The 20534-nt window shown below is 38.8% G+C and overlaps 1 protein-coding gene across 5 annotated transcripts in view; it reads right to left on the bottom strand.

The window, feature by feature from the left end:
* The window catches only part of LOC145660611 (pleckstrin homology-like domain family B member 1), an 865216-nt gene that overhangs the window by 645784 nt on the left and 198898 nt on the right, over window positions 1-20534 (bottom strand). For 4 of the 5 annotated variants that reach the window (XM_081725879.1, XM_081725875.1, XM_081725878.1 and 1 more), the window contains exon 2: window positions 3099-3266. In XM_081725879.1, the coding sequence (XP_081582005.1) occupies window positions 3099-3258 (160 nt within the window). In that variant the 5' untranslated portion in view covers window positions 3259-3266. Of the gene's footprint in view, window positions 1-3098; window positions 3267-6322; window positions 6459-20534 lie in introns of those variants that run through there. The other variant, XM_081725877.1, reaches the window with a different exon arrangement.

Raw genomic sequence — 20534 nt, 5'->3', positions numbered from 1 at the left:
ACAATTCGCGACAAGCAGTGCTGCACGCTGACTTCTCGCGCTACTGTGAATCTTGACAATACCAGAGGCGCTTGTTAGAAATATTCTATTAGCACATTAACCGCTTACTTTAGGAAGTAGAGAAAAGAATTACGAACACATACGTGAAAACTACATCTTTTTATGACAACTGGTTGTCATGATACACACTTTTAAAGGTTTCCATATAAAACAATTAGTAAAACGAGCGTTGAGTCCTGCGTCTAATTTCCAGTGGATTTTTGTTTCGATTTGAGAATAGAACTCAACTTTTACTACAGAATAATCAGAGGTGTAGCCAGCAGGTTGTTCTAAGGGAACGTAGCTTTCAGGGAGAGGCAAGCTTTTCACATATTAAAAGAACAAATGACCTCTTTCAGAATATGAAAGCATTTAAACTCTCCATACATACTATACCCATGTTATATTTTCACGATGATACTTTATCAAAAGACGGATCTTGACAGTACTGAAGTTGAAAACCGGACTGTAAATCACTCAATAAGCTATTCATAAGAAAACAAATGCTGTTTATAGCAATCTGTTTATCTGACTTTCTGTTTATGTGGGTTAAAATAGTAAAGGAGAAAAAAAAAACCTCGAAAAAACACCAACTCAGATATTGTTATTCAATAATATAGTAGTGAGTTCACAGTCCGCCGGTTAGGGAAATGAGAATATAAAGCATATAATTAATTTTAGTGGTTTTAATTAGGTACAGAAACCGTATTGATGTTTGATATTTTTTTTTTTAATTTTCATAAACGTCCCTCACTTGCATTATAAGTTTATTAAACATATACCAGACGAACCTCATTTTGGAGCTGGAAATAGTTAGGAAAGACAGAGCCCCCTTTTCTCCCGTGGCTACACCTCTTTTCAATTTGATTCATATACGCCTAACATCGTAAGAACAAAGTATGGAAGTTCATAATATTGTTTTGAAATTAACTTCAAGATAGATTACCTTATTCGACAGAAGAAACGCAGTACTTTTTTTTTTTTAACTACTTTATTATGTGCGACTATTATTCCCTCCTTCCTTCTTTAGCAGGGATTCAAAAGCATCAGGCGTCTGAATGCTGTCATAAATTATTGTAACCCAAAAAAAACTCGAGCATATTTAGTTGCTTAGGAATCAGACGGATTACTTTTGACACCTACACCAAACCCAAGAGTGTTTATGAAAACTGATAAGGAAACAAAGGGGCTAGTTGTGAAGGAACGTAACTTCTCTTCTAGCATAAACAGAATTCATAAGTGTCTGCGTTGCTTTCTTTCGTGGTAGTTCGTTTCTTCTCCAAAATTATAGTCGACAATGTATTTAAGCAAACCGAGTACAAGTGCGGAGTTTTCTTTTTTTGAAAAAGTGCTACGAAGTCAATTTCGAAGAATTATTTTTTGTGTTTACAATTTTTGGAACCGATAATAAAAATGTACAAGACTTAGATTCAGTCAATAACGAAATATTAACTGACATAGACGATAGTGAACGTAGTGTTGAAGACGAGTGTTTAGCATTTCCACTGGAAAAGTTGACAGGTAAATAATTTAGTTGCTATATATACTTCTAGGATGCAGAGTCAAAATTCTTGAGTTTGCTGGAGTAGTATATTTACATTGTGAATAATGTAGTCCATGTATGTCACAATTTCAACTGGAGGAAGAGCGAGAAGGGAAAGGGGAGTCCGCAATCCGGCAACACCGCGCGGAATATCGCGCACCATATGCTACTGCCCGTGATGCTTTACATTTGGAACACAGTAGTTTGTGGTGTTTGATTAATCAACTCTACAAGTTTGGCTTCCCTGCAGTTGGCAGGTCTGCTTGACCTTGAGACGGCACCATTGCTGTTTCTTTCCTCTGTTTTCTCAGTTCAGTCCAGGCAGGCGTGCAGTGCAGCAACAATGTGTACTCCACAACAGAAAGCGCAGTGTGTTATTTGGCTTGTGAAAACTGAGTCAGTCATAACAGTGCAACGTAATTTTACACGTCGGTCTGGTGGTGAACCACCTACAGCAAAAACTATCCGTCGTTGGCTAAAATCTTTCAAGGAGACCGGTAGTGTTTTAAAAGCAAAATCACCAGGTAGACCGAGAACTTCTGAAAGGTTGAACAGATCCGTGTTTCTTGTGTTGTGTTGACTTTTTCTTTTGGGGCCACATAAAAATGTTGTGTATAGTGAAAAGATCAGAGACATCAATCATTTACGGGGAAGAATCGTCGCAACAGTTGGGACAGTTACACCTGAGATGTTGGTGAATACGTGGCGAGAAGTGGAATATCGTCTCGACGTGTCCAGGCCCACAAATGGATCCCACGTTGATGTCTACCAACATTAAACAGAACTTGAAGGAATTCTCTTTCATGATATGTACTCATTGATGTAAGTGTTCATTCATTTCCCAATTAAATTTATACTTAAAACTAGGGAGTTCTTCTTCAAACACCCTGTATATCGATAATTTCGCAAATAAGTGTACGGTTTGTGTCATAAAAATGTAAAGACATTAAGTTATTACTACTCTAAATTGGGAAAACAGTAATACTAAACAAGTAATACGCAAATGTCATTAATGAAAGTGAGATTAACTGGTACTTCCTTACTTCAACTTTTGTATATTACTTCCCGTTACATTCGAGTAAATACAACTATAATATGTCCCCAACACAGATATGTATTACATTCTGCTTTTCGTACTGTTAACAAGGTTTTGTAAACTAGAATTCTGGCACATATACTATCGCACATACACACTACCACATATACCACAGCATAGGACTGTCTAGGTGCATCATGCCACAAAAGTACGCATGCATAGTACTGTCCCCAACGGCTTTCTTAATTTAACTGTAAATAAGTATCATTATCTTCTTTGAAGTTTGAGTTACAAATTCACTCCAACCGAAGCTTCGATTTTACCCTGGCTAAAGATCACCCTCGTAGTAGTTCAGAGGTATATCAAGCATGGATTCAAGTTTAATATGCTTTTAATGCTTAGATTGGATTCTTTTAGCGTCCAAAGATACAAATAATAGCGATCATTTCTGACTTTAAGAAGACGGAAGTTACTTTTTACCTTCAGATAATGGATGCAAAGTCACAGCAGTGCTAAGACGTCCACTCCCAAGGCTTACCAAATGAGGGTGTTCGGTCTGTACCTTTAGAGCTCGGCCTGCTTCTCGAACCTCGAGCCCCTCTTGCGTTTTATTTGGTCCAAGAACAGTAGAAGTTGCCATCAGAACACCTGGAACGAGAAAATGTATATTTCACAAAAACAAGAATAATATGAAATTACAGTAGTAGTAGTAGTACTAATAGCAGTAGTATAAGGAAATATATACAGGGTGTCCATAAAGACTGTTGCCACCCAGTGTAACATCCAATCGACTGCGAATATGAAACGACGCAAAAGGGGCTTGAATTTTGAGCTATAAAAGGTCCACCCCAGACACAACCATATAGAGATACGTGGGGTCAACTTGAAAATTTTAAATAGCAAAGGGGTCGAGTAATCTATCGTTGGAAAGGACTCGACGAAAGAAACATTTTCCCGAAAGTTTCAAGTCCCTATGTTGACCCGATCCAAAATGGCGGGGGTTCACATTTCGTGTTCATAAACTCGTTGCCCCCCCGTGTATCTTCAAATCGACTGCGAATATGAGAAAACGTAAAACGATGTCCATCATTATTTTAAGGGGCTTGGATTTTGAGCTATAAAAGGTCCACCTCAGACACCCCCATATAGGGTTAAGTGGGGTCAACTTGAAAATTTTAAATGGCAATGGGAGTTGAGTAATATATCGTTGGAAAGGACTCGACAAGAGAAATATTTCGCCGAAAGTTTCAAGTCTCTTTGTTGATCCCATTCAAAATGGCGGGGGTTCAAATTTTGTGTCCATTAAGTCCGTTGCCACCCCGTGTATCTTCGAAACGACTAACAATATGATAAAACGCAGAAACACGTCCATCATTATTTTAAGGGACTTGAATTTTGAATTATAAAAGGTCCAACAGACACCGCCTGATAGGGGTACGAGGGGTCGTCGTGTTTTTTTGTATTTTATCATATTCTCGGTTGTTTCGAAGATACATGGGGTGGTAACAGATTTTATGGACTCGAAATGTAAACCCCCACTATTTCGGATGGGGTCAACATAGGGACTTGAAACTATCAGGAAAATATTTCTCTTGTCAAGACCTTTCCAACGATATATTACTCGATCCCTTTTTCCATTTAAAATTTTCAAGTTGACCTCACGTACCCTTATATGGGGGTGTCTGGAGTGGACCTTTTATAGCTCAAAATTCAAGTCTCTTTAAAAAAAATAATGGGCGTGCTTCTGCGTTTTCTAATACAGGGTGCGGCACGTAAAACCGGCCCGTCGTAATATTCTGGTATATTGTGTTTTTGGCAACACTTAAATAATCTACCTTCCTACCAAGAGATGGCGTGTCGGGGTCGGGTCGACTTACGTGACCTGCAGCAGTCACGTGCAGCCGCAGCCAGTGAAACTTGTCGAAACCAGTTGAGAAAAAGGCCTCGTTGTGTTAAGCCGGGTGAGTGTCAGTGTGTGATAATGCCGTATTCGATACCCGAGCGTGTTGCCATTGTTGAAGGGTTCATTCTCACGGGATCTTTTGTGAAAACAAAGAATTTGTATCGGGAGAAATTTCCAGGACGTTCTGTGCCAGCAAAAAGCACCATTCAGGAATTGATTAAAAAATGGCGGCGTACAGGATCGATTTAAAACGCTCCCAAGAACAGACGACCATCTGTCTGCACACCTGAATTAAAGATGCAGGTGGAAAAGATAATGACAAGAAGTCCTCGAAAGTCAACCAGGATCATATTCAATACATTACATTTCATTTATGTGTTGTAGTTAATCATATTCAATACATTACATTTCATTTTATGTGTTCACTTTACGGGCCGGTTTTACGTGCCGCACCCTGTATTAGCAGTCGTTTTCCAAATACACGGGGTGGCAATGGAGTTTATTTACGCGAAATGTGAACCTCCACCATTTTGGATGGGATCAACATAGGGACTTGAAACTTTCGGCAAAATATTTCTCTTGTCGAGACCTTTCCAACAATATATTACTTGATCCCCTTTGCCATTTAAATTTTTCAAGTTCACCCCACGTACCCTTATATGGGGAATTTGAATTGGATCTTTTAAAGCTCAAAACTCACGCCCCTTAAAATAATGATGGACGTGTTTGTGCGTTTTCTCATATTCACAGTCGTTTCGACGATACACGTGGTGGCAATGGACTTTATGAACACTGTATATATATATATATATGGTGGTAGGAAACTCCACCGAAAAAATTCGGGAGGTGATTCCTGACACCGAAACAAGAAAAAAAGGTCCTTTTGCATTTTTCTCTAGGACACAGTTTCGGAGCTACATGATGCCGAAAACGGGACAAAATATACTTTAGAGCGCTATATCTCCTCTATTTCGAAAGATAGAGGCAAGGCGGCATGGTCACCTCAAAGGAACGAAACCTGGTCTATTCAAAGATGGGTATGTCGCAATCGTGAAATCAGTGCACAAAGGATTCCGGTGCGTAGGGACTCCCGGATAAACTGTCAGGTAAAGATACGTCAAAATAGGCGTGAATGGATAGATTTCCCAGCTGGTAATCATAATTAGTTGTACCATGCCGAGATCTCATACAGAGACGAAATGGTGGACACGCCATATTCGCTATGTGTGGTTGCATAAGGGTCTTCACCACAGCGAAAATTAAACTACCGCTAATTTTATAGTCTCAAAATAAATACCAATATTGGAAAAGCAAAAACATAGTGCGCTAGATATTATGATTCTGCATGTGACACCGTCATCACAACTCATCTGCTTTCCATTTGCAACTGCCGAAAGATTTAGCATTTTTTGCGGGTTGTGTAAATAGCGGCACACCCAAAGAAGATAGGTGAGTTGTGATAACGGTATCACATGCAGAAAATTATCTAGTGCACTAAGTTTTTGTTTTTCCAATAATGTTATTTGTTTTCAGGATATTATAAAAAAAGTTTAAAATTACCGGTAGTTCCATTTCGTTGTGGTGAAGATCCATAACCACAACGTACTGATGGTAACCAACAATGCAGTGGTATTAATTATTCCTGCCAGGGATACTATGTTAGTTTCATGATATAAGCAGGGGATAAGCTTTTCCCCTGCATCCCTCCGTTTATTCGAACACTGCTGACAGCAAAACATTAACTATTTTCGGGAACATTGCACGGTCACAAACAGAGGGCTAAACCACACTACATACGTACTTCGTTGATTTGCCTCGAGAGGACCCTCAAGTTGCCAGTCCAGGTCATTCCGATGCACAAGGAGTTAGCACTGAAGAAACACTGAGTGCGCAACAAAACAAGACATCACCATTGAGCAGACCTACCTTGTCTGTCAAAGTCATCTGTGATGTTGAAGTGGGCAACTACTACCTTGTGTGTTGTGAATCACGTTCATAGTGTAGTGTGTTGTGACAATTGCCCATTACACCAATCAGAAACAGGCCGAGATGATTTTTGTGTATGGAGAAGCACATGGAAATGGTAGGCAGGCAGCCCGATTATACAACGATCGATATCCCAATAGACGCCAACCGCGTCATACAACATTTGCAAAGCTGTTTCGTCGTTTGCGAGACCAGAACGTTTCACCCTGCCATGTATAACACGGGAAGACCACGTGAGGAACGCACTGTGCATGCCGAAGAACGTATTTTACGACATGTGCTCGATGGCCCGAGTGTAAGTTCCAGAGAGCTTCCCGTCAGCATAATGTCAGCCATGAGAGGGTGTTGTCGATCCTTCATGCCAACTATTTTTACCCCTATCATTTGCAACGGGTACAGGGTCTATCGCCAGGGGATTTTCCTCCCAGGCTGGACTTTTGTAATCAGGTTCTTCCTTTGGTAGCACCAACTGTCGGTTTTCTCTCCCCCATTTTGTTCACAGATGAAGCCCAATTTGGAAGGGATGGTATCCAGAATTTTCATAACAGTCATCTGTGGTCTGTGGATAATCCACATGGAATGGTACAGGCCCGCAACCAGCACCAGTTTCGTATCAACGTTTGGGCAGGGATTCTGGGTGTCCATCTCATTGGACTAGCGACCTGAAAACTATGAATTCGACAATAATATCTGCCATTTCCTACCACTTTTACATGTCCCTGTAAACGCTTCCCCCCCCTGAGACCCCCTGGTTGGATTCCGAGAGATGTGAAAGTAATCCAAAATGATCGATATTAGTGTCAGATTCATAGTTTTTGCGGTCGCAGAAATGAATGGTAATACTCCAACAGGCGCTGTCTTCCAAATACTGCCTCCATGCGAAGAATGGGTATATTCAGCTGTCTAATATAAATAAAATAAAAGGGTTTGTTTGTGTTTTTCTGTCTGTGTGCGGCCTGAGGCCAGACGAATGGACAGAGTTACCAAATTTTGGTCAGGGGTACCTTGGCCTAGGCCCCAGATCAAGACGAAAAGTTGTTTTCAAATTTCGAACCAGGGGAGTCTCAGGGGGGCGTTTACCGGAACCGGCTTGGGAACCAGATAAACTGACCGAGAGTTACCAAATTTTAGTCACGAATACCTTGGTGCAGGCTCCAGACCAGAGTTAAACGATTTTGTCAAATTTCGAACCAGGGGGGTCTCAGGGGTCGTTTACAGGGACATGTAAAAGTAGTAGAAAATAACCTATATTAGTGTCAAATCCATAGTTTCCGCGGTCGCTGAAATCAATAGTGACACTTTCATTAGTGATCACGCAAATTCAGCTACCATTGCATGAGGGCTGTGAATCAGCGGGGGGGGGGGGGATACCGAAACATGTAAAAGTAATCCAAAATTACCGATATTAGTGTCAAATCCATAATTTTCGCGGTTGCTGTGATGACTGGTGACAGTTTTATTAGCGATCACTCGCAAATTCAGCTACCATTGCATGCGGGCCGGGAGTCAGCGGGAGGGGGGATACCGAGACATGTAAAAGTAATCCAAAATGATGAATTATAAAAATTTGAATTTTCATTCATAAAACCGAGTATATGTTGTAAACCTTTTGTTATGTCTAGAATACACCTACCGCGTGACCGGAAGGAATGTTGAATATACTTGATTCTTAAAATAATTATATTTTATTATACGTACCTTCTCGGGAATTAGATTTAAGATGCCTTTAATGGATGCGTAATATCCCTCCGTTACTTTAACAGGATATCGAAGATATTCACAATCAATAAATGTATCGATTGTAATTTGTTCACCCGGACCGACATTATAAAAACTCCACGGTATATTAATTTGTGTTAAGCCCACAACCCACTCTAAGTCCGTTAAATCTATGGCTCGTGCAAGTTTTACTCGAAATGAGGATTGAAATGAAAATGAAATGTAATCTTTGAGTTTTACGTCCCACGTTTATGCCAGTTAGGCTAAAGGAGACGGTGATGATGAGTAATGAATGAAATGGTAGTATGAAGTAAGTGGGAGGAAACGGGAGAACCCCGAGAAAACCCACGCTCACGGTGTTTGTCCACCACAAAGTTCACTTGGCGGGGGCTGGGATCGAACCCGGGACCCCAAGCACCAGAGATGAACGCTCTACCACTGAGCCACCGCGGCCTTAAATGAGAATGATATATTATCAAAAAGAGTACTACTTGTATTGGAGGGTAATGTCACGTAAAATCAATGTTTCAATGACGAATTCATTATGCAGACTGAATACTTGATACTCGACTCCACGAATTCATACTTTCTGGGTAGCCTAACCATTTTACCAAAACCCACCCTTTCTTACGTTGAAGAACTTTTTCAATTAAATAGGTCTTGTTTGGGCTTAGAAATATTTTTTGTAGTTCTTTAGCATAAAATGTTCCTTTAATTTCATCACCATTCCAGTCTTTTAATTTATAAGTTACAGGATTTGATTTCATGCACTTTACATTTTATATTCTTTCCAGTACCGAAATACGTTAGCTGCAATTGCGGGAGATACTGCAGTCGAAGAATGCCGTTTTCGAATTTTACTGCCAGTCACTTTCGAGTTGCAAAAGCGGTTATTTTATCTCCACACTTAAAACACAAACTATCTACTCCAGTATTTATGCAGTGGAAACATACATTCAAACAACAACACAAAATTAACAGCATGCTCCTGTTTATCTTTCTCATTTGGTGTTAATAACATTGTTTCCACATCAAATATAATGTACAAAAACCGTTCAGTGCGTTTTAGCTTACACTTTTGAATAAAGGATCGATGGCCAACACTTACGTGCACTTTACAAAGACTACAATAGTAGTCGCCGCATACATGAGGTTTTTCTTTTTCTCATATTTTTTTCTGTTTTTCTTTACACCACATGAGTTACATAATTTCACGGAATCACACGTGGATTTCTTTACTTTATTCAGTGATACATGATTATTAAAACAAGTCTCTTCAGTACAGTTTCTATTACATTGTGTGCAAGGTACCATTTTCACGTTATTTTCCTTGATATGCAAATGTTCATAGTACGAACACCCCGTCTGACATTGATGAGCCGCACGTGTTTCATAAAATCCTTCCAAGCACGAAAAGCAAAAATTCCTTTTACCCACAAATGAATTAATATTCTTAATGGGTTGGAAATGGCCACAGTATCCCCTCTGATACAAAATAAATATATTTTTCTCCGCACTTATTCCTGGGTAGTGTACCACAGGTGTTCTGGAACCTTCCGGTAGTTCATATACTACAATTTTATAATTCTTTTTCAATAAATAAGTTAGAAAAGCAACTACATCTTCCAAATCAAATCCGTTTCCGTTCAACATACATTTTTGCGTCCTTACACAATTTCTCTGCTTTATTTTGCCACGTTTTGCGTGTAGGCAGGGTCATATCATATAAAGCCTGCTGACTTTGTTCATGTTTTGTAATCCAATATATTATGGATTTTGGCAAACAATGAAAATCACCAGCCTTTGTGGCCACCACATGATCCTTGAGAAAAATACTTATTTCTGCATATTTTCTTACAGCTGTGCGTTTACGTACACCCTGTCCGTGTAATCCGTCAACAATGTAAAACCGAAATTCTATTTGGTTCCCTAAAAGAAATGATTCGTTGCTATTTAGTACGTTCTCCATCGTATTAAGAACTACATCGGTATTGAAATTTTGACGTTTTCGCCATGAAACAAACACTTCTTTATTCAAAAGATCTCTGTCGGAATTTATACTTAAACCGACAAAATCGTGGGGACGTCTATCCCTCAGAACGGTAGAGAGCGCATAATCCATCATGGACGTAATAAAATCCATGGGATTTCTAATTACATGTTGCGCCATTGGTTTTATAATAATTTCCACTACTTTCATATTGAAACGCGGGTACTCTCACATTTCTCCCTACAATTTCAAACATATTGCAGCCTGTTTCATTCCCTCCATGCCCTCGCAATGGAGGATGCTGAGAAGTTGTGGACCGCATATATTCTGAATAATGTGCATTATTCAAACGATCCACACGCGCATTTTCTTCCTCAATTCCTTGCAATTTTTGCAACATCTCTGTAAAGTCGATTTCGTTATTTGTTTCGGCATTTTGAATTTCTAATGGTTCATCCAAATTAATTTCATCTAATAGTGTCCAATCAATATGTAATGAGTCATCATCATTATGTTTTGATTGAGCATTTGCACCATTTCCCGTAAATGAAAAAACTCAGATACACTTTTGTCACTTACTCGCTCTAACTGTCCCTTCTCAGAGGCCATATAATTTAAATATGAGAAATGCCGCATCATACAATCGATCTTCACGAAAAAACCGTGGTCAAAAAGATCTATAACATCCGCTGCTGAGCGAACATTATTCAGTATGATATATTGATTATTCTTCAGGGGTGCCCACAAGGGGGGGCTATGACGCAAACTGCGTCATTGAAATATTGTGGGGGGGTTAAAAATCCATATAAATATGTTTGATGGGGGGGGGGTAAAATTAATCGAAAAGAAGATTTTTTTCATGGAAGAACACCTACGGATAGACAATTGGGGGGGGGGTGCGTCATGGACATAAGGGGGGGTGGGCACCACTGTATTCTTAAAATATAGATACAAAAGCGATAGTAGATCACTTACAATTTCAAAGACCCAATGTACCCTGCTGCTTGCAAATCAACTACCTGCTTGAATCTTTCCAGAAACTTCGAGAGAATTCTTTCCCCTATTCCAACGATAATAACCTTGAGAAAATCTGAAAATTTCCAGCATTTTATTTCATCCATTCCAACGACCAACATCCGCTGCCGCGTTACATGTAATGCATATAAATGAATCAAACAATATATTACCTTGTTATACGTGTGTGTTTCCTAAAGGTCTTTTCTTATATTCTGCTTGTCAAATTACCATTTTTCAAGCTGAAAACATTTATATGTCATATTCTCTTTCCCATATTCAATATCCGTACGCAGCTGCATATATTATCGTATTTCTTCTGTGTCATTTACAAGATTATTAATATGCGGGGAAAGGTGTATCAATTATTCAAACTGTCAACCGCCCGTGCATTAGGAACTGCTAAAATGTCAAAATATTGACACTCATCAATATTTATGAGTGGCGAAAAGTGTTCCCACAACTACTTAGCTGAGATAAACAGTGACACTTCCGATGCTATATAAATTCAAGTTCAGCCCCGTAGCTTGGCGGAGGGAAGAGAAGATACATATAAAAACGACCAAAAATGACAAATATTATTGTCGAATCCATAGTTTTCCAGTTCCCTGAGCTGAATACTGACACTTCCGATACCGTTTACGACCAAATTGAGCCTTGTAACTTGGGGAGAGGGAGATACATAATAATGATCAAAAATGATTAACTATTAGTGTCGAATCGGTAATTTTTGGCATCGCTAAGGTGAACAATGATAATTTCGATCTCGCTTAAATGAAAATTCAGTACCGCAACTTGGGGGAGGAACAAGATATATAAAATTATCAAAAACTACTATTATCAATGTCGAACTCATGGTTTTCGAGGTCATTGAGATGAACAATGACACTTCCGATGCCGGGTGAAGGAAATATATGTTTATTGAAAATGACCGATATTAGTTCCGAATCCTTAGTTTTCGGGGTCTCTGAGACGAAGAGAGGCACTTCTGATGTTTAAATTCAAATTCTGCCCCGCAACTTGGGGAGGAGGAGGAGAGAGAAATATAAAATAATCGAAAATGATCGATATCACAGAGAGCTTTACTAATAGTAAAAAGTGACTGATTAACGAAATATATTATAATTATTTTTAAATTTAACCCAACGAAGTGAATAATTGATGCTAGTAATCCATATTCACAAGTGAGACTTCAAATAACTTGGAGTTTGATGCCGTTATTTTGTATTTCCAATACAGGTCAAAAGTATTTATATAGATTGAATTTACACAAAAGACAGACAGTTGAATAGTTTTAAGTTTTCACTCAAATTATTTTAAAATATTAAGAGGTTTGCTTATAATAATTATTATTTTAATTTTTTTCTTTTTTTGTCGATATTGCTAAATATATATATCATCATCTTCATAATAACTATTCTGCCATTATTGGAAGGTCACTTGCTGCAGCTGAGAAGCTTCGACGTTCGGTGGTCCTCAGCTGGTCTTCATCTTCACGTAGCAATTTTCTGTTTTAATACCTTCCTTCAACTAGTCTCCATCGCTCCCTCCCTCTCTTTCTTGCCACAACACCCTCCAGCACGTCCCTCATAATACAGTTCCTCTTCAGCCAATATCCTAACCAGTTCCTCTTCCTCCTCTTAACAATATCTAAAATTCTTTTTTGACTAGTGCTATTTTTTAACACCTTCTCATTCGTTGTCCGTTCAACACAGCTAATTCTCTCCTTTTTTCTCCATGCCCATGTATCAAAAGCCTGTAATTTTTTCATCACTTTTGCATAATGTCAATATTTCTGCCCCATAGAGTACATATTGGAATCTGTAAAACCAAATCTCAATATTTAATTGGAAGTTTGATTAATACAAGGATTAGCTAATCGTGTTGAAAAGAAAAATCTGACGCCTTTAGAGTGTAAAAATAATTTTGCAATTCATGGTATTTCAATAATTTGTGCCGTCTTGATTTTCTTTCATGCGTCTTAGAGGCCGCGGTGGCTCAGTGGTAGAGCGTTCACCTCTGGTGCTAGGAGTCCCGGGTTCGATCCCAGCCCCCGCCAAGTGAACTTTCTGGTGTACAAACACCGTGTGCGTTGGTTTTCTCGGGGTTCTTCCGTTTGATCCCACTTTCTTCATTCCACCATTTCATTCATTACTCATCATCACCGTCTCCTTTAGCCTAACTGGCATAAACGTGGGGCGTAAAACTCAAAGATTTCATTTCATTTTCATTTCTTTCATGCGTCTCAGGGGTAGCCTCCCCAGTTTGGGAAACACTGGAGTGTTGGATCTGTTAAAAAAACAGATTAAGAAACGTGATTAGGCATATCTTACAAGTAGTGAAGCGTGGGCATCCATTAAAAAAGGAAAGGTCATCACCTATGTTGTACACTATTATGATACTTACACAAAGTTAAACTATATTACATTTAGAAACATGCCTTGTATATTTCCGTTACCATTGGCGCATTGTAGAGTTTATTATCCCTTATATCCATAGTAAAATGTACCTATGAAAAGCTTGACATTTCTTAAATGTAAGACTTGCAAGACTCCTGCATGCAAGACCAAGACCAAGACTGGGTGTGCAAGACCAATACCAAGACTCGATGTGCAAGACCAAGAAGAAAACCAAGACCATCCCAGTCTTGGTCTTGGCCTTGCATTTGCTTATCACTAACCCACTAACCGACTTCAAACTTTAGTGTCTTTTAGTTTGCAGAGCTTCCGTTTAGAGGCACAAATAATGCATTACCGATAGCAAGCTGATTATATGTAGAAACTTCAGTAAAAGGGGATAGGAAATAAGGTTTCTTTCTACTTTTTTCTTTTGTTCATTTTTCTAAACTCTGATTTTGTTAAAGTGAAATTTACCATACAGTAATATTATATATATCTTGTACTAAAAGTGAAATTATTATTTGTTATATATAATTGATTGACGTTTTCACGTATACGCTTTCCTAGCGTAGATATATTATGCCTTGAATTAATCACGTATCTGATTTATATGATCACATACTCGATGAGAGAGAACAAGAGAAAGAAAGACGGAATTTCAGGAATAATTTTTTTTAGGGACTTTTCACCCAAAATTCGAGTCATTTCATCTCTCATTTAACTACTTTTGTATCAATTTGTTGGCAACTCTGGCGGTTTGGCGTTCAAGTGGAGTAAGTCCCAATTCTCCCGCCTAACGCTAGTCCGCGCTGCCGCAGTCTCTTTGTTGATATTTCTGTTTTGAGTGTGATGTCATATGAAATGCAATCTGTCGATTTTCTGAATGTGAAGATCCTCCAAGAGTTTGTCACAAAACGTAAAAAGAATCGAGCTGGCAGTGAAATCAACTGGCTGAAAATGCGCCAATATCAAGTACGATAAGACGTATGAACTATCAATCCTCTACAAAGAACTACCGAACGACATGGTTGAATTCCAGGAGCTTGACTTACGGAAAGAAAGCAGAGCTGGGCGTCCATCACAACTCATTCAGCATGAACTTGAAACAGCATACCCTGATGGAAGATCCAACACAGCAGCCAAGAAAAAGGATATGTTTAGGGATGGCCAAAATTTTCCGGAATCCGGATTCCGGAAATTTTGTTTTCCGGAATCGGAAAATTTACTTTCCGGAATTCGGAAAAATTCCGGAATTCAGAAAAAATTCCGACATTCGGAAAAAATCCGGAATTTAGAAAAAAATCGAAATTTTTCCGAAATCCGGAATTTTTCCGATTTTACTTTCCGGATTCCGGAAAGTAATTCTGGAATTGGCCATCCCTAGCTAGTAGCTGTTAAAAGAGAAACACAATAATGAATATATATACTGTATTAGTTTCTTGTAGTTGGATATGTCTTTATCACTTACGTAGACAATTGCTACTGCAGTTATTTACTGCTTTATGAGAAAGGTCTTATTTTCACACACAAAAAAGTCGCCGGTATGTCTTAAACATTATCGCGTTCCCACCTGCAGCTGCTCCAAAGCACTGCAAACTACTTTTTAACCAGGCGAAAGGCAGTGAAGGAAAAGAAATCTCAACAAATATTCTAATAACATTCGCTTATTGTCAACATACCTACAGTGAGCGCAGAAAGTGTTTGTACACCGTGCATACTTTATATTGAAAACAGCTAGCATGAGAACGGGGGAGTGGAAAATATATATATAACCAGAATTAAGACTACACATTCATACATTTTATTTCTATATACAAGAGAAAGGCCAAACAAACACAATCACTGTTTTGTTCAGAAGAAAAGAGAGAATTCCTTTTTTGTAAACGCAAAAAGTCACCGTACTACTTATGCTTGAATTAATGCTTATAAAGTATATTACGTTATTTAATATTCTGTGGGATTACCCTGTGCGTTAATGATTGTCTGTAGTCTTCGTGGCATTGATGTCACCTATAGTAGTTCGTAGTTCTGTAGCTTCGGGACTGATTATGTCCCATTCTTCTTGAATAGCTTTTCTCAGGCCTTCTTTAGTAGAGAAGCTGTGCCTTCTGATTCTTGTCTCCAGAAAAGACCATAGATGTTCTATGGGGTTCATGTCTGGGGATTGAGGAGGTGTGCGAAGCTGTTTCAAGGTATTATAGAGTAGCCACAATCGAGTATTTTCCGCTGTATGTTTGGAGTCGTTGTCTTGCTGAACAATAAATTGTTTTCAAGAACCATCTTCTGCGCACTAGTATGGAGATTTTCCTTTAATATGTTAATATACACTTTGTGGATCATCACCCTATCGATAAGGTGGAGACGACCCACTCCTGAGGCACTCATACAACCCCAGACGAGCACGGACCCTCCTCCGTGTCTTACTTTAGGGACGAGTCTTTAAGGATTCATCGCTGTATTGACCTTGCGCCACACCATACGCCTCCCATTGGACTCGATAAAATTAAATTTACTTTCGTCCGAAAATATGACCCTATTCCAGAAAGAAGCCTGATACCTTATCTTTATACTCTTTTTCAAACTTTAGTCTCTTTATACGATTTGTCTTGTTCACCCAGAACATTTTCCTGGCTATCTGACCATGATACCCTGCAAATATTCCGCACTGTACTGGCTGATACTTTAACACCACGTGTTTCCAGATCCGTTGCCAACTGCACAGCACTACTTTTTGGAATCCTTCTTCTTTCCCTAATAATGAAACATTATACATCGCAATTATTGTTTGTACTGTTGAACGAGGCCTGTCTGCAAGGTTTTCTATCTTTCTCAAAGACACCCTTCTTATGCAATTTAATAATTACTTTTCTTGTCTCCTCATTTGTTTCTGTTCGGTTGCTTCCCATTTTGACAGCCCACCGTGCAGTTTTTTCACTTCTATTCACAACTAAACTCATTCTGTTACTCGTCATGCTATCCAGAGGTATATACTCAGGTGAATACTAGTGAACCCCAGTTGTGGTATCTTTGTTTCGTATTCGTACGTCAGGTGTACGATCACTTTTTGCGTCTACTCTATACACTTTCTACGGAATTTATTTACTTTCTGACCATTAAACTTGTCTTTGTGGTTCTTTATTGATATATTCATAAAGCTTAGTTTTCATTATTCATATTGTGTGTGTTATTACACTTCTTAAATTTTCTGTTTTTTTTTTTTTTTCCGCAGGCATTCTCGTTTCAATAACATAGGTGCACGAACACTTTCTGCGCTCACTGTATGTACAGTATATACAAATTTATAATTTTTGACTTTACGAAGTATACAATGTAATTGTTCAATAATTAACATAAGCAGGCATTCATTAATTTATATTAATATATTAATTAATAAAACTAATAAGAGGGTGATTGATGACTCAGTGGTAGAGTTTTCATCTATGGTATTCTAACCCAGGACATGTGGGTTTTCGATGGCTAATTTTGTGTTCGAAAATTTTCCCGGTGGTAGGCCTACTCTTGGTTCCCTTTCTTATATTTGTTCCATCATCACTCATTAACGAATTTAGTTTATCAAAACTCTATAGCCATATATTCATTCTGTCCGTCAGTGAAACAAGCAGTCTCAAGAACTATCTGATGGATTACCAATCAATTTTGGCCATGATGTACAGAGTCAATAGTTAAGAATCGAGTTCCCTGATGAATGTAATATTCAAACCGGAAGCGGTACAAATCAGCCATTTCCGGTTTTAACGTTAATCATTATACACCCTCCATTCCAAAAGAAACCGAACTTTTGAAAACAAATAGTACCACTAGTGCCATCTGTTGTAATATTTTACCAGTAGATGGCGTAGTCCCTCATTGACAACTGGTACAAATGTCATGACATTTGGATGCACGGCAACAAAGTTATTGCGTTTCAACTGTCAGTGTGTTGTGTACATCGGTCGGAAAATGAGTTTCAAACAACGAGCTGCAGTTGAGTTTTGTGTTAAACTGGGTAAAACTTTTAGTGAAACGCACCAAATGCTACAAAATGCATATGGTGATGAGTGTCCATCCCGTACGCAAGTTTACGAGTGGTTCAGGCGATTCAAATCGGGTAGAGAGACGCTGAATGATGACGAAAGATCAGGCCGTCCCAGAACCGGATTATCGGAAGAAAACGTCGAAAAAGTGCGTGAATTCATCAAACATAACAAAAAATCGTCAGTGAAAGTTATTGAAATGGAATTAGGCATTCCTCAAACAAACGCATACCGCATTTTGACCTATGTTTTGGGCCTTAAGAAGGTTAATTCGCGGTTTGTACCACACAAACTCACCGAAGACCAAAAAGTTGATCGAATTGCGCACTGCAAAGACATCGTTAAAAGTGCTCGGCAGGATCGAAACTTCTTGAAATCGATTGTAACTGGTGACGAGACGTGGTGTTTTGAATATGAGCCCGAAACAAAGCGGCAAAGTGCTGAATGGAGAGCGCCGGATGAAGGAACACCCAAAAAAGTCGCTTGGTGAAGTCAAAAGTTAAGGTGATGCTGATATGTTTTTACGATTCAAAAGGAATTACCCACAAAAATTTGTTCAGCCCGGCCAGACAGTCACTGGAGAGTTTTACTTGGGCGTCATGAAGCGTTTGCTGGCAAGAATTCGTCGTATTCGGCCCGAATATCGCAAAATCGGCAGTTGGACTCTTTTGGACGATAATGCACCATCACATCGTTCGCGACTTGTAACTGAATTTTTGGTCAAAAATCACATTATTCGGTTGCATCATCCGCCCTATTCACCAGATCTCGCTCCGTGTGATTTCTATCTGTTCCCGAAACTGCATTTGGCGATGAAAGGAAAGTGGCACGCATCGATTGATGCCATTGAGAAGGCGACGACCGCCGTCCTAAAGACCATTCCAATAAAGGACATGGAGAAGTCGTTTGACAACTTGTTGGAGCGTGCAAATATGTGTATCGATGCAGAAGGGGAATACATTGATTAATAAAAATGATTTGTTCCAAAATGTACATTGCTTTTTTGTTTTTTTTAAAACGTTCGGTTTCTTTTGGAATGGAGGGTGTATAGTAAATATGGTAATAGATAGCGAGAAGCGGTTTCCAGTAATCGACACATATAACATTCATGTAGATAGAATGTTACCCAATTTGTGCATCTGCTGAAAATAATGAGCTTAGGTATTTAGAGAGCATTTTCCGCTTTAGAAAATGTGTGCTTGGTAAAGAATGTAGAGAATTAGCTGAGTCAGGCACGTAGCCAGAATATGGTAATAGGAAGGGGGGGGGGGTCTGTCACGAAATACTGTGGTTATTTACCAGGGGCTCAATCATTCTAAACTATTTTATTGGCAACATATATTGGTTCGTTTAGCCAAGATTTCTAATGGGGGGATGATATGAAATACTGTTGTTACACACCAGAGGCTCGATCAATCTAAATATTTTACTGACAACATACCCATATTGATTGGTTAGGACAATAAAATGAGGATATATTAGTAAGTATTTTAATAAGAAGCTATGAAGAAATCTCGAATAAAAGAATATAAAAAAAAGTACTGAAAAAGATATCGCCTTCCGAGGTCATTCGAACGGTGTCGAGAATTTTGTGTCTGGGAAATTTGCGCCCTACCTCAAGAACAGGGAAAATTGCGCCTGCGATGTACCTCCACCGGGAAGTTTGAGCCCTGCGAAATAAAAGAACCTATTGGAGCTTACGCATTTGCTCGGAGGGGCTGACATTACAGCATAAACAATCCTCCCCCCACAACCATGCCATTTGTGATTTATTTTCATTGTGGCTATATAAGGGGAGAATAAACTTCAATATAAGCCAAAAGAACACAACGGATCAACGCAATCCCTGCTTCTTCCAGAGATGATTTTGGGGGAACACTGGCCTCCCCAGAGCTCTCAGAGTGCCCCCTCGGAGGAGACCAAAATAATACGTCTATAATATAATAATAAATAGAATAGTACCAGCAGTGACCCCCTCCGGAATACTGTGTGTGCCGCCCGGAACATTTTTTCTGAAAGAACGACTGAACGCAATTGTGTGTTTGAAGTGTAATTCCAGCAAGTAAACACACTGTACATAGTTTTCTTGATAATATTACTGAACTGATTTTACATTCACTTTACATTTTCTTTTCTATATTATGTGTCCTGAAAAGCCAAACAACTCGCAAGGATTGTGAAGAGAGATATCTGGGTAGAGCCAAACAGCTTTTTGTAGATTAAATTATACTCTTTGATTATATTAATAAATAAGTATATATCAGTCATTTATACTTTTATTGTAAATTTTGTAGTATAATGAAAAATTGTATTTGTATGGATTGCCCTTTAGTGAACTAAAATTGAATTTTTTCATTTGTTCGGAATATTATAACGGATGGAGTAACTCACTGAGACGATGAGATTCAAGCCTAGTTCAAGTGTGAGTGGAAGTTACTTTACACAATACAAAAATAAGTTGAATTATAGGGCGCTAACATCCCAGTGCAAATATATAGCCGGCGCATTTTCCCCTCTTTTTGGGGTAGGGCGCAAACATCCCAGTGCAAATATATTGCGAGCGCATTTTTCCCTATTTTTGTGGTAGGGCGCAAATTTCCCGGGCGCAAAATTCTCGCATTAAAGGAAAATATAATGTCCGTGAAGTTGACAAGCCACAAACCACTTATGTCAGACTCCAATTTCGACTTTAAACGTTGCTAGTGCTACGTTAGTGTTCGATAGTGACGCAAATCGTTAGTACTCCACAGATAACGTGTGCTTTTTAAATAATGGATATAAGTCTTCTAACTGCATGCCAACACGTCCACTTCTAAGAATCATCTCAAAAATGAGGTTAACCGTTAGAGCAAGTAAGTGCTCATTAGTGCC

Source organism: Thermobia domestica, chromosome 9 (genome assembly GCF_964235325.1).
Source record: "Thermobia domestica chromosome 9, izTheDome1.hap1.1, whole genome shotgun sequence".
NCBI lineage: Eukaryota > Metazoa > Arthropoda > Insecta > Zygentoma > Lepismatidae > Thermobia > Thermobia domestica.
The sequence above is the reverse complement of the archived record's forward strand: the minus strand, read 5'-3'. Positions and strand labels throughout refer to the sequence as shown.